Source organism: Sciurus carolinensis, chromosome 6 (assembly GCF_902686445.1).
Source record: "Sciurus carolinensis chromosome 6, mSciCar1.2, whole genome shotgun sequence".
NCBI lineage: Eukaryota > Metazoa > Chordata > Mammalia > Rodentia > Sciuridae > Sciurus > Sciurus carolinensis.
In genome coordinates this window covers 161762542-161775410 of record NC_062218.1, presented here as the reverse complement: position 1 = coordinate 161775410, position 12869 = coordinate 161762542, and the positions used below count along the sequence as shown (strand labels likewise).

Genomic DNA, 12869 nt, shown 5'->3' with positions numbered 1-12869 from the left:
GCCTGAAGTTTTCCTTTGCCATGGGCAAAACATGGATCACAAGTTCTTGGCCTCACTCCTGAACTCTGCAACACCTAAGATAGTACCCCCCTCATTACTGTACTTTTTATGTCACTTACTCTTTTAACAACTTTTGCCAGATTTTCTCCATCTTTTGATGTTGCTGCTCTTCTCTGTTAAATCTCAGTCTTCTGTTTTGTCAGCTTCTGCGTATAAATTTGCCTCCACTGTTTCCTTCAGTATTTTTGAATTCTTTGCATTTTACTATCTTGGTTGTTCTCTTTAACTCTCTAAATTGGGTGTTTAGATCATTACATTTCAGGTTTCTTTTTAAATTATGAGCATTTGAAGCTACATATTTTTCTTTAAATAAAGCTTTGGAGGTATACTCTAAGTTTTGATGTACAGTGTTGTCATTATTGTTTAACTGAAAATATTTTCTAATAACCATAGGAATTTTCTTCATCCCATAATCTACTAAGAAATGGGTCTGCAAATAAGTAAAGGTTTGTTGTTGTTTAGACGTATTCAAAGACTTATTGTGTATGTAGACAATTGTTTGATAGGTTGATTCTTCCTTCTTGGTCTAGTACACAGTCAACTTTTTAAGTGTTCTATGCATGCTTGAAAGAAGTATGTATTCTCTAGTTGTTGGAAGTTGTGTTTTATTTAATCATATTTGATTTACAAGTTTTTCATTGGCGTTTCTGAAATGTTATATATCCTGATTAATTTTTTATACATTTGATCTTCATATATTGACAGAAGTATGTTATACATTTTATACTATAATGATTTGTTAATTTCTCTTTATAGTTTTGTCAACTTTATGTATTTTTAGAGGTAGGTTATTTGGTACATACAAGTTTAGAATATTATCTTTCTGGTGGGTTGTGGATTGTCTCTTTTATCAAAATATGGTGACCATTTTTATCTTTAGTAATGCTTTTTACTTGAAGTTCACTTTGTCTGGTAAATCTGTAGCTACTAGATTTCTTTTGATTCATATTTATATCTAGTATATATTTTTTTCTTTCTCATACTTTCCATATTTTTGTTTCCTTATATCTTAAGTCTGCGTCTTACAAAACATTTGCTTGGATTCCAAAAATACAATCTGATGACCCCTGTATTTTTCCTTGTCCAGGTTATTCCACTTACATTCAATAAAATTACTGATGCATTTTCGCTTATTTCTTCTACCTGTTTTTGTGCTTTACATCCCCCCCCCATTCTAAATTTCCCTCCTTTCTTTCTTTTAAATTGGCTGCTTTTCTTTATTTTCCTTCCTCCACATCTTATGGAATATCTATCTTCTATTAAAAAACAACGAACGGTTTATCCAAAGCAGCATTCTAGCACGCGAACTTCACCTTAGAGACCTGGTGGCACCAGCGCCTCTCCTCTGCTGAGCTTCCAGCCACGCTGAGCAGAGCTGATTGGACACCGAGTGGGGCTTCCCCACTGTGCAGACCCCCTCCACACCTGCAGAGGTGCGTTCCTCAGCCCCTCACGCCCCCGGGGCTGTTTCTATCTGAGCCCTAACCTGGCGAGGGGACACAGGGGATGCCAGAGAAACTGCAAAAGAGGAGCCCTGGGAGCTGTCTGGAGTTCCAGAGCCCCCTGCGCTTTCCACCCACCTCCCCCTTAGCAGCGCCTGACTCTTCTGGAGAGGCAGCCTTCCCACCCTCTGCCCTTGTGAGCGAGGCCAACGTGACCTCTTTCCCTCTGCCCTGGCTCCAAGTTTGCTTGGTGACAGTCGGGTCAGAGGGGCCCATGACCCCATCCAGATAATGCATCCTGAGCCTGAAACTTCTGCAGGAGAGTAGGACAGAGCCTGGCCTGCTGGTGGCCTCCTGGGGCGAGTCTGACAGTGGGAAGCTGAGTCCAAAGCTGGAGAAAAACAAATGCCTATGACCTTTGAGCACCAGGACCCAGTCAGCCTTGAAGCCACTCGCCTCTGCAGCTTGGAGTCCATCTCCTGTCCCGCTCAATCCCACACCTCTTTAACTGGGCGTCTGCTACTTCAATTAGCAGTGTCCAGGATACTAGTATTTCCAAATAAACGATACTGGAATCTCCACGCACACGGAGGGTGTCATAATACGGCCAGCCACCAGGGGTCAGGGCGCAGCACCCGCGCGGCTGGTCCCAGGGCTGACTCAGGGTGCTGGGCCCTGGCAGGCAAGAGAGCCACTCGCCCTTCACTCCCTCCGCTGCCGCTGCCTACCAGCGCTCAGGCAGAAGACCTGCTCTTCCTGCCCTAGGTGACGTGCGTCTGTGTCCCCACATGACATTCCTTTACCGTCTCAGATGACCAGCTTCTCTCCTGATTCCAGGCCGTTGGGCATCACCTCTGGGCAGCCGTCTCAGGTGACCCAGGTTACTGATTCCCTCCAGCGCCTGCCGCCCCTCGGCCAAGGCTCTTACCCCAGGGTGAGCTGCTCCTGTCCTTGTCCGTCTCCCAGACTCAACTCGGTGTCCCCCTGCAGGGGTCACTCCCGTCCCCCACTGTCCACGCTGGAGTGGGTGCTGGTGGCTGGAGGACCTGAGGCTTCTCTGAGCCCCCCGCACGGGGCTTCCTTCCTTCCCTGCCGGCTTTCCGTCTGCACACACCTCACCTGGAGGAGGCTACTGTGGAACCTCTGGCGAGACAGCGAGGGACACCGCCGCTCAGCACACATCTGGGCAGCGGCCACGTGCCAGGAGGCTGGAGAAGGGGTGCGGTTTGGAACCAGGCACACAGCCTTGGGTTGGACCCACGCGCTCTCCCCGGCGGCGGGTCTCAGATGGTGCCGCCTCCCTGCCTAAGCCCCTCTTCACCTGTGAGCGGCGAGAGCCGGAAAAAGGGCTGTTGAAGCTGTGCGATGATAAGGGAAGGGTGAATGTCTTGAAAACCCTCCTGTAATGTGCAGTCACCCGGCGCTCTGCCCTGGGGTCACCCAACACTGACAGCTGCCTGGGCAGGCGGCATGTGTGTTGGGCTGTATGTGGTGAGGGGATTTCAACAGCAGTGTTGGGCGCTTTTGGGGTTCTACAGGCAGAGGGAATGGCATGCACGGGGAGCTGTGTTCTGAGAATAGGGAGGAACCTGGTGAAGAGAGGAGAGGAGGCAGAAAGGGATTCTGTAGCCAGCAGAGGACGGCCTGGCCTGAAGAGGCTGGTGTGATCTGATAGGCACTGGGGAGCTACTGAAGGCTGTGGAGCAGGGAGGAAGTCAGGAATTGACCAAGTAAAGGCATCAGCCCATAGCCTGGACTGGACCTTCTCCAAGATTTCACAACTGTGTGGGGCAGTGAATGTCCAGGAGCAGAAGGGAGCTTGCTCTTCTGCTCTAGTTTGGATCTGCAATGTCCCCGAAGACCCTGTGCTAAGACTAGGTCACCAGCCTGTGGTGCTACAGGGAGGTGGTGGAACCTGCAGGAGGTGGGACCAGCTGGGAGGAGGCTGGGTCACTGAGGCACGCCCTTTAGGGGGACCTTCCAGTTGCCATGAGGTGACAGCGCTACTCCTGAGCCTGCACAGACCCAGGAGCAAGGCGGCCAGCTGACCACGAAACCCTGACACCATGAGCTAAAGTCAACCTCTCTGCTTTTAAGGTGATTATCTCGGGTATTTTGTCACAGTGACAGAGCACTGCCCAGCACACCCTCTGCCCAGGAGTGTGCCCCACCCCCGAGAGGCTGCCTGGGTGGTCTGGGAGCATTGGTGGAGGCCTGTCTAGAGTTTTCGGTAAAGTACGTGACTCAACACACATGTTGAGCGTGTCCTCTGCTTGGCCCGGCTCCTCCCAGCAACCCTGCCAGGAGAGTGCTGCCTCCTGCATCTTCACAGATAAGGAACTGGCCCTCGTGGAGTAAGTGACCTGACCACAGGCACACGCTGACTCCATGCCCTGTCTGCTGGGTCCATGTGCACTGAGCCCCAAGAGCAGCCACAGAGAAGCCACCACCCGCAGAGCACCCTGCATGTAGGCCTGGCCTTCAATACTTTGCATGTATTAATGAATTCTCACACTAACCCACAGGGCAGGTACTATCAGTGCCTCTTCTTAGAGAGGAGGAAACAAGGTCCAGAGAAGTTAGGAACTTGCCGGAGGTCACACAGCCAGTAAGCTGTGGTATGGCACATAACTTGGAGGACAGGCGAAGGCTGGGGAGCCTGGTTCCCGCTCAGCCCCTCCCCTGCCTCCCTGCCATCCAGTTCCCGTGGCTGGACGCGGGAGGGTGCTCGAGGCCACAGCAGTCAACACGTGTGATCCCACCTAACTTCAACACGACGTGACATACACAACAGATTACCTCACCTTGGGCAGGTGAGGAACTTGGGTCATTTCCCAAGACTCAGAGCGATGAGGAGGTACAGTGCAGCCTCTGGAGGGCCTGCTGGTCCTGCTGCAGAGCTGGAGGCCCCTGCCCCTCCCGCAGAGCACAGAGCAGAGCAGAGGGAGGCCTGCACCCCGTCCTGCCTGGGATCTGCGCCACACTCAGCGCCCCCAGCCCTGGCCTGCGCTCACTCTGCCCAGTTGCTCAAACTCTCCAACAGCCTCACTTGAGGCTGGCTGGCTTGACCAACCCTGTCTTAAATTTGATTTCTTTTTAAAAACGGGAGGATATCTGGAAGCCCGGCCCACTCACACCAGTGGGTGCTCATGGAAAAAGAACCCAAGCACCCAAGACAATTCCGAGCCCGTTCCCGTCACTCACTGCCTCCCGTCCCACGAGGCAGGCAAGGTGCCTGCCCAGCTCAAGATGGGGAAACAGGCCTGCCACGTGCCTGTCTCCTAGCCGTGACAGCAGCGCAGGCCCGACCCAGGCCTGATGCTGCTGCTGCCTCCTGGCTCGGCTCCCTGCCTGGGCACGCTGGGCCCTGCAACCTGAATGGCTCAGCCTCAGATGTGGGACGGGGCTCCGGCTCAGAGCCTCCTCCTCAGCTCCCTCAGTCTCCCCGGCCCTTCTCCCTGTCCCCTCTGCCCATCCTGAGATGCCAGGGCCTCTCCTCGTGGTCTGTCCCTCTGCCCTCGTCAGCCACCATGACACCTTCAGCAACCACTGTGAGGTGGCTTTGCCTAAGTGACACCTCCAGCAGGGAAGCTGTGTGGCCGGTCCTGGAGACAGGCAAGGTGAATGAAGCCTTAAAGCATCCCTTCCGTTGGCCAGTGGCCGCTTCCAGAAATCCAGTTTCTAGAACAAGCTGAAACACATCAGAGTGTTCTCTGCCCAGCGATGGTCGCCGCAGTTTCCCACAGCAGAACAGCCCCGGCGATGCGGGCAGACGCTGGGGAAGCTCCGCCCAGGCAGGGCCCACCGCGCGCACCCCCAGGTGGGCCAGAACCTGTGGCCTCTGGACCCCTCGTGGGCCCGTGCTTCCCTCAGGCCTCTGTATTCTGCCCTTCCGTCCTTACAATGGCTGCCAGCCACACCCCCCTTTTGCAGAAGAAGAACCTGGGTGGGTGCCATGGGGAGGCGGGTACCGTGCCCAAAGTCGTTCAGCTCCCGGGAAGACTGACCCCACTGGGCTCACGGGCCAGGGCAGTGGTGGTCACTCCATTTCAACAACCGAGTTGATCTCAGGGACACTCCAGTCCAACACCCAGGTACACTGCCACAGAGAGCCACTGCGAGTTCAGTGAACACCAGCGTCACCCCAAAGCGGAGAGCCCCGTGACTCACTGCTGTTTCTTAGGGATAGGAAAAGCTGTCAAGATCTCTCTTTTACCCAGAAGGAAATTAGGATTCAGAGAGGAATGCGACCTTCTCAAGGTCACACAGCCATCAACCCCACACAGAGGCTTGAGAAACCCAGTCCCCTGGCCCCGAGGCCAGCTGGGGTCTCTGCGGAGATGCCTGGGCCTCGCCCGCCCCAGCTCCAGCACCTGCAACTCACTCTGTGACAAGCACACATCCCACTGGACTGCCCCCATCCCGGAGCAGCTCATTAGTATGGAAAACACGCTCTCCCTGCCTTTCCAGGAGACCCTGACACGGCACGTCGGGTGTGGGCATGATTTCTGCCCCTTGTTGAGCGTTTGTATACGGTTAGGGATGGAATGGTCCCTTGAAGCTAATCCAAGTCCTCTTTTCAGATGAGGGACACGAGGCACAGGACCTAGCTTGGGGTCTTCAGTAGCATAGCTGGGACACAGTCCGCAGAGCCTGCCCCAGACTTTCCAGCTGCCTCTCTGCAAAGAGGCCGTGGGAAGAACAATCACCAAAGCTGCCACTTACTAAGCACTTACTCTGTGCCAGCACCTTGCATAAACTGCAGCTAAGTCTCATCAAAATCTCCCCAGTGGGGCATTTTAATCCCCATTTTACAGATAAGGAAGCCAAGCGCAGAGAAGGTGAGGTACCTCCCCCAGGTCACAGAGCAAGGGGTTGAATTGCGACCCATTTCTTTCTCCAATGCCAGGGTTGGCCAATGACAAATCTAGCCCAGAGACCAAATCTAGGCTTCCACCTATTTATTAAAATAGAGAGTAACATTTCACGACTCATGGCAATGTGATGCAACTCAAGTTTTAGTGTCCATAAATAAAGTTTTAACAGGACATAGCCACCAGTCAGTTTATATGTTGTCTACCATGACAGAGGTGGCATGGCCTGGTGCTGTTCGGTGACAGGGACACCTCCTGAGAACCCTATCATCAGGCAATACTGGCCTGTGTGAGCCACACACAGCAGGTGGCTCCCCACCACACAGGGCCTGCTGGGCACCGCCTACCGCTCAGGCTGCCGACCCAGGCAGCCTGGAATGTGCTGCAGACCGTGGGCCTTGGTGACCCATGGCATTTGTTTGTCTGCACATCTCTGAAGGTAGAAAAGGCACGGTAAGAGCAGCAGGCAGCAGGAAGGGCTCAGCCCACCCTCTCACGGAGCACCGTGCCGTGTGCAGTCCTGTGGACGGGAGGTCTGAGTGGCTGTGGCTGAAGCAGACCGTGGGCTGCAAGGGTAAGACATTCGCGGTCTGGTCCTTGGCAGAAGTGAGTGGACGCTGCCCTGGCCCTGCTTTCCCCTGTGCCAGCAGGGCCAGTAGGGCTGCCCAGGCTGCTTCTGCAGAGGAGTCAGGTGCCGGGGTCAAGAGGGGCTGGTTGGATCCTCCCTGTGACGGCCAAGTTGTGTCCTGGGGCTGGATCCCTGAGGAAGGGCCCTGGGGGGAAAGGAGCGTCTCCTTTTCTTAGGTACAAAGATACTGGCCAGTGCCCTGGAGATGTAGCTGCCCTCCCCTCAGTCACAACCCTGGAGCGCCAGCCAAACTGCCCCAGAAGCAGCCAGAGTGACTGGGCAGGGGCACTCTGGGAGACGGGCCGGCCGGGCCATGCTGGGCCTCCAGCCGGCAAAGCCCCGCAGACAGTGAATGCGCTTGCTCTCCCTTTCCAGTGACTCCAGGGGCCACGGTGCCTTCTCCTGGACCTCAGAGGTTGTGGAGGCGTCCCACCGCCTCTCTGCTCTCCTCTCCCTCACCTCCTCTGGGGCCGGAGGGGTCTCACTCCCCAAACTCTCTGAAGAGACAGAAGGCGGGTGGATTAACTGGCTGCAGCTGCCTGCTCTGCTGGGCCGTGTGCAGAAAGTGGCTCTGGGGATGGGCACCCTGAGTGATCCTGGCAGGGAGGGAGGGATCTGGGTCACTGGAGTCCTCCAGTCAGGCCTCCGAAGGGCCAAGAGCTGCCACGAGGCCTGAGCACTTGGTGAAGGAGAAATGAGATGGTGGAGGGGAGGATGGGGAGGACGGGGAGGATGGGGAGGACGGGGAAGACGGGGAGGATGGGGAGGATGTGGAGGATGGGGAGGATGGGGAGGATGTGGAGGATGGGGAGGATGGAGAGGATGAGGAGGATGAGGAGGACAGGGAGGATGGGAAGGACGGGGAGGACGGAGAGGACGGGGAGGACGGGGAGGACGGGGAGGATGGGGAGGACGGGGAGGAAGGGGAGGACGCGGAGGGCGGGGAGGATGAGGAAGATGGGGAGGATGAGGAGGACAAGGAGGATGGGAGGACTGGGAGGATGGGGAGGATGGAGAGGATGGAGAGGATGCAGAGGATGGGGAGGATGCGGAGGATGGGGAGGATGAGGAGGATGCGGAGGATGGGGAGGATGAGGAGGATGGAGAGGATGGGGAGGATGCGGAGGATGGGGAGGATGAGGAGGATGGGGAGGACGCGGAGGATGGGGAGGATGAGGAGGATGAGGAGGATGGGGAGGATGGGGAGGATGGGGAGGATGAGGAGGATGGGGAGGATGGAGAGGATGGAGAGGATGCGGAGGATGGGGAGGACGCGGAGGATGGGGAGGATGAGGAGGATGAGGAGGACCGGGAAGACAGGAGGACTCAAGCACAGAAGGGAGTGTAAGGACAAGACGGCGAGGACAGAGCCTCGGAAGCTGAGTGGGCAGGGAAGACCACGTGGGGTGCAGACTGTCCAGAACGAGAGATCTGCAGGCAGAAAGCAGGTCAGGGCCACTCCGCACAGGGGTGCAGGGAGTGGAATGTGGGCATTGGGGGTGGCAGCGAAAGGGCACCGGGTCTCTTCTGGGGTGATGAACTGTTCCAGATTTGGCTGTGATGATGGCCACATGATCTGAGTCTGCGAGGGTCACAGCACACTTTACACGGGGGAGGTGCAGAGTGTGGCGCTACCGTGGGGGGGCGGGGTTGAAGTGGGTGGGGGGAGGCGGGCGGAGAGCGGCCAGGGGCAGAGGCTGTTCCTGCCTGCACTCCTCACTCCCGTCCCAGCCTCCTGCACAGGCAGACCACTGCCATGGTTCTGCAGGTGGACAGGCCCTCGGACGGTGAGTGACTTCCTCCAGCCAGCAGGTGCAGGACCACGACCTGACCCCCCAGGTAGCCTCCGCATGCAACAGCCGACAGCAGAACTGCAGGCAGAGCTGGAAACTCCCGTGTGAGGCAAGAGGCCAGCGGCCGTCCTGATGCGGGAGCGGGCAGCCCCCATCCCTTGGTCTGAGGGCAGCGGGTGGGGCCCATGTGCCACAGGCACTGGTAAAAACTCCTCAGAAATGTTAACATCAAACATGCTGAGAAGCCAGACAGCTGGCAAGCCGATGGCAGAAGTCGACACGTCTGGGTTTTGGAAGCGTCGACACACAGGCTGAGGGGAACTTCCCTTCCCAGAAGCAGCTCTTCTGCAGAAGTGTGTGCCAGACGCTGGCTCGTCCGCCCACAGTGCTGCAGCCTGTCTTCCCGCGCTGGGCTTGGAGCCGTCAGCTCCGCCTGCCCCGTGCCCTTCACCTCTGTCCAAACAGGACATGACTTGGTGACGCATGGGGCACCGTTCAGGTTGGGCCCACTTCCTCTGCTAGTGGCACGTGCCCCTATGCCTTGTGGCCTGTGACGGGGCTGGGGAGGCAGGCAGGCCCCACCCCGAGGTGAGCAGTGATTTCCAGCTGTCCCTGGAGGCTGCTGTGCAGGGCAGCCACCGTGGCGCCCGGGAAAGCAGCCAGTCATCTCTAAGCCCTTCCTGCGACTTCCCTCCTAGAGACCCCGTTTCTGAAGGCTACGGTGCAGGTGGCTTTATGCATTCTCAGGGCTCTCTGGGACCTAGAGTAAGATGTTGGCTCATTCATTCATCATCTAAAACATCCTGGCCTGCTCCCTGCTGGGCACACCACGAGGTGTCAGGACCCAGCAGCCAAGAACACAGACACGCTGCCTCCCAAGTAGGGAAGAGGTGTTAGCGTGTCTAGAGGGAGCCTGCATGGGCCCGACGGCGTGTGGCCTGGGAGGCTGGCCACTGTGGACCTGAGAGGGCAGGGGCAGGGCAGCAGCCTGGTGCAGAGCCTGGCTGCATGGACCTGACCAGCTAGATGGACCTCACATTTCAGTCCAAGTGCAACAGAAGAGGTGGGGCAGAATCTGCTGGAGTTTTGGAAATGTCCTCTCTGGCTGCACAGGGTAGGCAGGTGGACGCGAGGGCCAGGTAAGAAGTGGTTCCCTGGCAAGGGGAGGGCTGGAGGAGGAAGGAGAGGCACCACAGCAGCTGGCCAGGGGTCTGGGGGTCTGGGTGCCTCCAGGCCCCTCGGCACAAGTGCAGGGGCACTGAGGAATGAGGAAGTGCCTGAGGGCTGCTGATAGGCCAGGTGCTCATGCATTTTATCTCTGACTTGGGAGATTACAGGGAGCAATGGTGGGGTGGACCCAAAGACCACCAGGCAGGGTCCAGCCTCTCCTCAGCCCGTTCTACTCTGCAGACAGGTCCCCTGCCTCCTTGTGCCTGGGCTGCCCTTTATGGTGTCTAGAGGACAAGCTGAGGTGTTGGTCGAAAGCAGGCCAAGTTCAAGTTCAAGTCCAGGCAGCAAGATCCAGAGGAGGTGAGGAGGTCCAGGCAGCATGTCACTGTGGAAGGAGCCCAAGCTCTGGGTTTGACCAGCAGGGTTTGAGTCTAAGCTCTGTCACATCTGAGGCTGTGAGACACTAGCTGCTTTGTGTCTGGGAGGCCACTGCTGTCCAGGGTCCACACTTGGAGAGCCACTGGTCCCTGGGAGAGGAGGGCTGCTCCTTGCTCAGTGCCGTCCCTGGGCAGCGCTGCAGCCAGCAGGCCCTGGTAAATGCTGGGGCTGAAGGAGGGTAGAGCACATTGCTTTGGCTGGGGGAGGGTGGGTCTGGCCTGGGGATGCTGACAGGAAGTGGAGCAGGAAGGTGAGGTGGTCAGGGACCCAATGGTTAAGGGCCTCTGGTACCAGGTAGCAGGCTGGGGCTCACGGCAGGCTGAGGAACGGGCCCAAATAGTCTGTCCTAATCACCAGAGAATGTTACCTTATGTGGCAAAAGGGGACTTTGCAGACTGATGGGGTTAAGGAATTCAAGATGGGGCGATCACCCTGGACTGCCCAGGTGGGCCCTCAAGGGGTCCTCGCGAGAGGTCGGGCTGCAGAAGGGAGGTGAGGATGGGAACGAGAGATGGGGTGGGGCGGTGGGCGGCCTGAGCCCTGCAGCACCGGTGGCCTCCAGTGCTGGGAAGGCAAGGAAAGGGATGCGGCCTGGAATTCTCCAGAAGAAACTGCCCTGCTGATACCTTGATGTCAGAGTTCTGAATGTGTGTTGTTTTTCAGTGTTAAAAAAAAATGGTAGTTATTTTTAACATCAGCCACAAGAAAACCTGAGCTGTGCTCTACGCAGCAGGTGACAGGGTTCAGTGGAACCTGGGGACAGCAAGGGGATCCATGTTCTGGAAAGCTCACCAGGAGAGACGGAGCAGAGTGGGAGGGAGCAGCGAGACCCAGACGGGGCGAGAAGGTCCGGGGCAGAGGGGTGAGGACGGGCAGTGGGCTGTGGCTGGCCACAGGGAAGGTGCAGCAGCCAGCCTGGCCCTCTGCCTTGGACACCGCTGAGCTGACCATGCCTCCACTCTGCCAGGCAGGCTGGATCAGTCCCCTTCAGCTTTCTTGGCTCAGGCAGACAGCCCAGCCCTGGCAGTGATAAGGGCTGCTGGTTGGCGCTGGCTCCTGACCCCAGCAGAGAGCAGGAAGGACCTGCTATCAGTCAGCAGGGAGCCTGGGAGCCAGCGTCCCGGAGCCCCGCTGCCCGGCAGCCTCAGTGTGAAAATGGACCTCTGGCTGCCCTGGACCTTGTGGGAGGTCCTCTGTCTGCCCCCACTCCTGCTTCTCTGCCCAGCCCTCTGCCCACTGCCCCAGGGGCTGTGGTCTCCCGGAGCCTCTGCTCTGTTCCTGGCTCTGCACTGCCAGGTGGGCACCGCCTCTTAGCTGGCCTTGGTGGAGGTGAGGATAAGAGACAGAAGGCAGACGGGCAACCCGTGGTGTGTCTGGAGCCCAGCGGGCACCAGCTCCTGGAGCTGCCGTCTCTATGGTCACTCGGATCCCAGCTTGGGCGCATCTTCCCGGTTGTGCCACTTGGGGCAACTTACTGGAATTCTCCCAGCCTCGGTTTCCCAACTACAAAGTGGAGCATATGCAGACTCTCCCTTCCGGGGGGTGCTGAGAACAGAGTGAGGTCCAGCCCCTCCCTGGATGTGAATGGCTTTCTGTTTGCGTGTGAAGGCCCAACTCAGAAGGCAGTTCTCTGGGACAAGCTGCAGGGACGTGCCCTGACCCTCACTGCTGTGGACATTGAGTCTCAGTCTTCGGCACCTGCTGCTCAGAGCCATCGCCCATCTGCTCTGTGACTGGACCATGAGCAACTCCAGGTGGCCAAAGCAGTGGTGTGGGAAGGGCGGCTCCGCCTCCCCATGCAAAGCAGTGGTGTGGGAAGGGCGGCTCTGTCTCCCTGAGCACCTCGGCCTCGAGGAAGGGATAGGAATAGGTGTGAAGGCGGCTTACGAGCCCAGAGTGGAACAGGGCTGAGCGGCGCCAAGCAGCACGTGACAACCCCGCAGAGTGCCGATGCCTGCTGTCCGCCCTTCGCCCTGGTGTGTGCTCACCAGCTTTGTTTTCTTTTCTTTCTCTTTTGTAGTGTGAGCTAAAGCAGCTTTGACCTCGAGGCTGCCCTCTGGGTGAGGGACTGGAAGGGACGTGGAAGAACATGGTCAGATGGGCATCATGTGCATCAGATGGAGCAGGGATACCCTTGGGGGACACTGGAGGAAGGACTTGAGAAGGAGAGTCTAGAGACCAAGAGGCCAGAGGGGAGGCTGCAGAATAGCTCGGGGCAGAAGCAGCAGCACAGGAGCAGTGGAAGGCAGAGGTTCGGAGTCTGTGGGGACACCCCATGCCTACAGGGGTGTGGCAGCTGCAAGGAACAGAAGGATGTGAGACCTGGGGTCCAGTGAGGCAGGCTGCCCACGAATGTCCATCAGAAGCAGAGCCCTGGGTGCAGGACTGCAGCACCTGCCCATGTTCTCACTGAGCCTGTGATGCTCGGAGATTGACAGCCGACTCCAGGCCCCCTGGGTCCACA

At 57.2% G+C, this 12869-nt stretch overlaps 1 protein-coding gene across 3 annotated transcripts in view; it reads right to left on the bottom strand.

Moving 5' to 3' along the window:
- Hrh2 (histamine receptor H2) overlaps positions 1–12869 on the bottom strand; it is a 41922-nt gene that overhangs the window by 5589 nt on the left and 23464 nt on the right. Inside the window, exon 3 of one of the 3 annotated variants that reach the window (XM_047555935.1) lies at positions 6591–7149. The exons of 1 other annotated variant lie outside the window; for it this stretch is intronic. In XM_047555935.1, coding sequence (XP_047411891.1) covers positions 7077–7149 — 73 coding nt within the window. In that variant the 3' untranslated portion in view covers positions 6591–7076. Of the gene's footprint in view, positions 1–6590; positions 7150–7394; positions 7502–12869 lie in introns of those variants that run through there. One more of the 3 variants, XM_047555936.1, reaches the window with a different exon arrangement.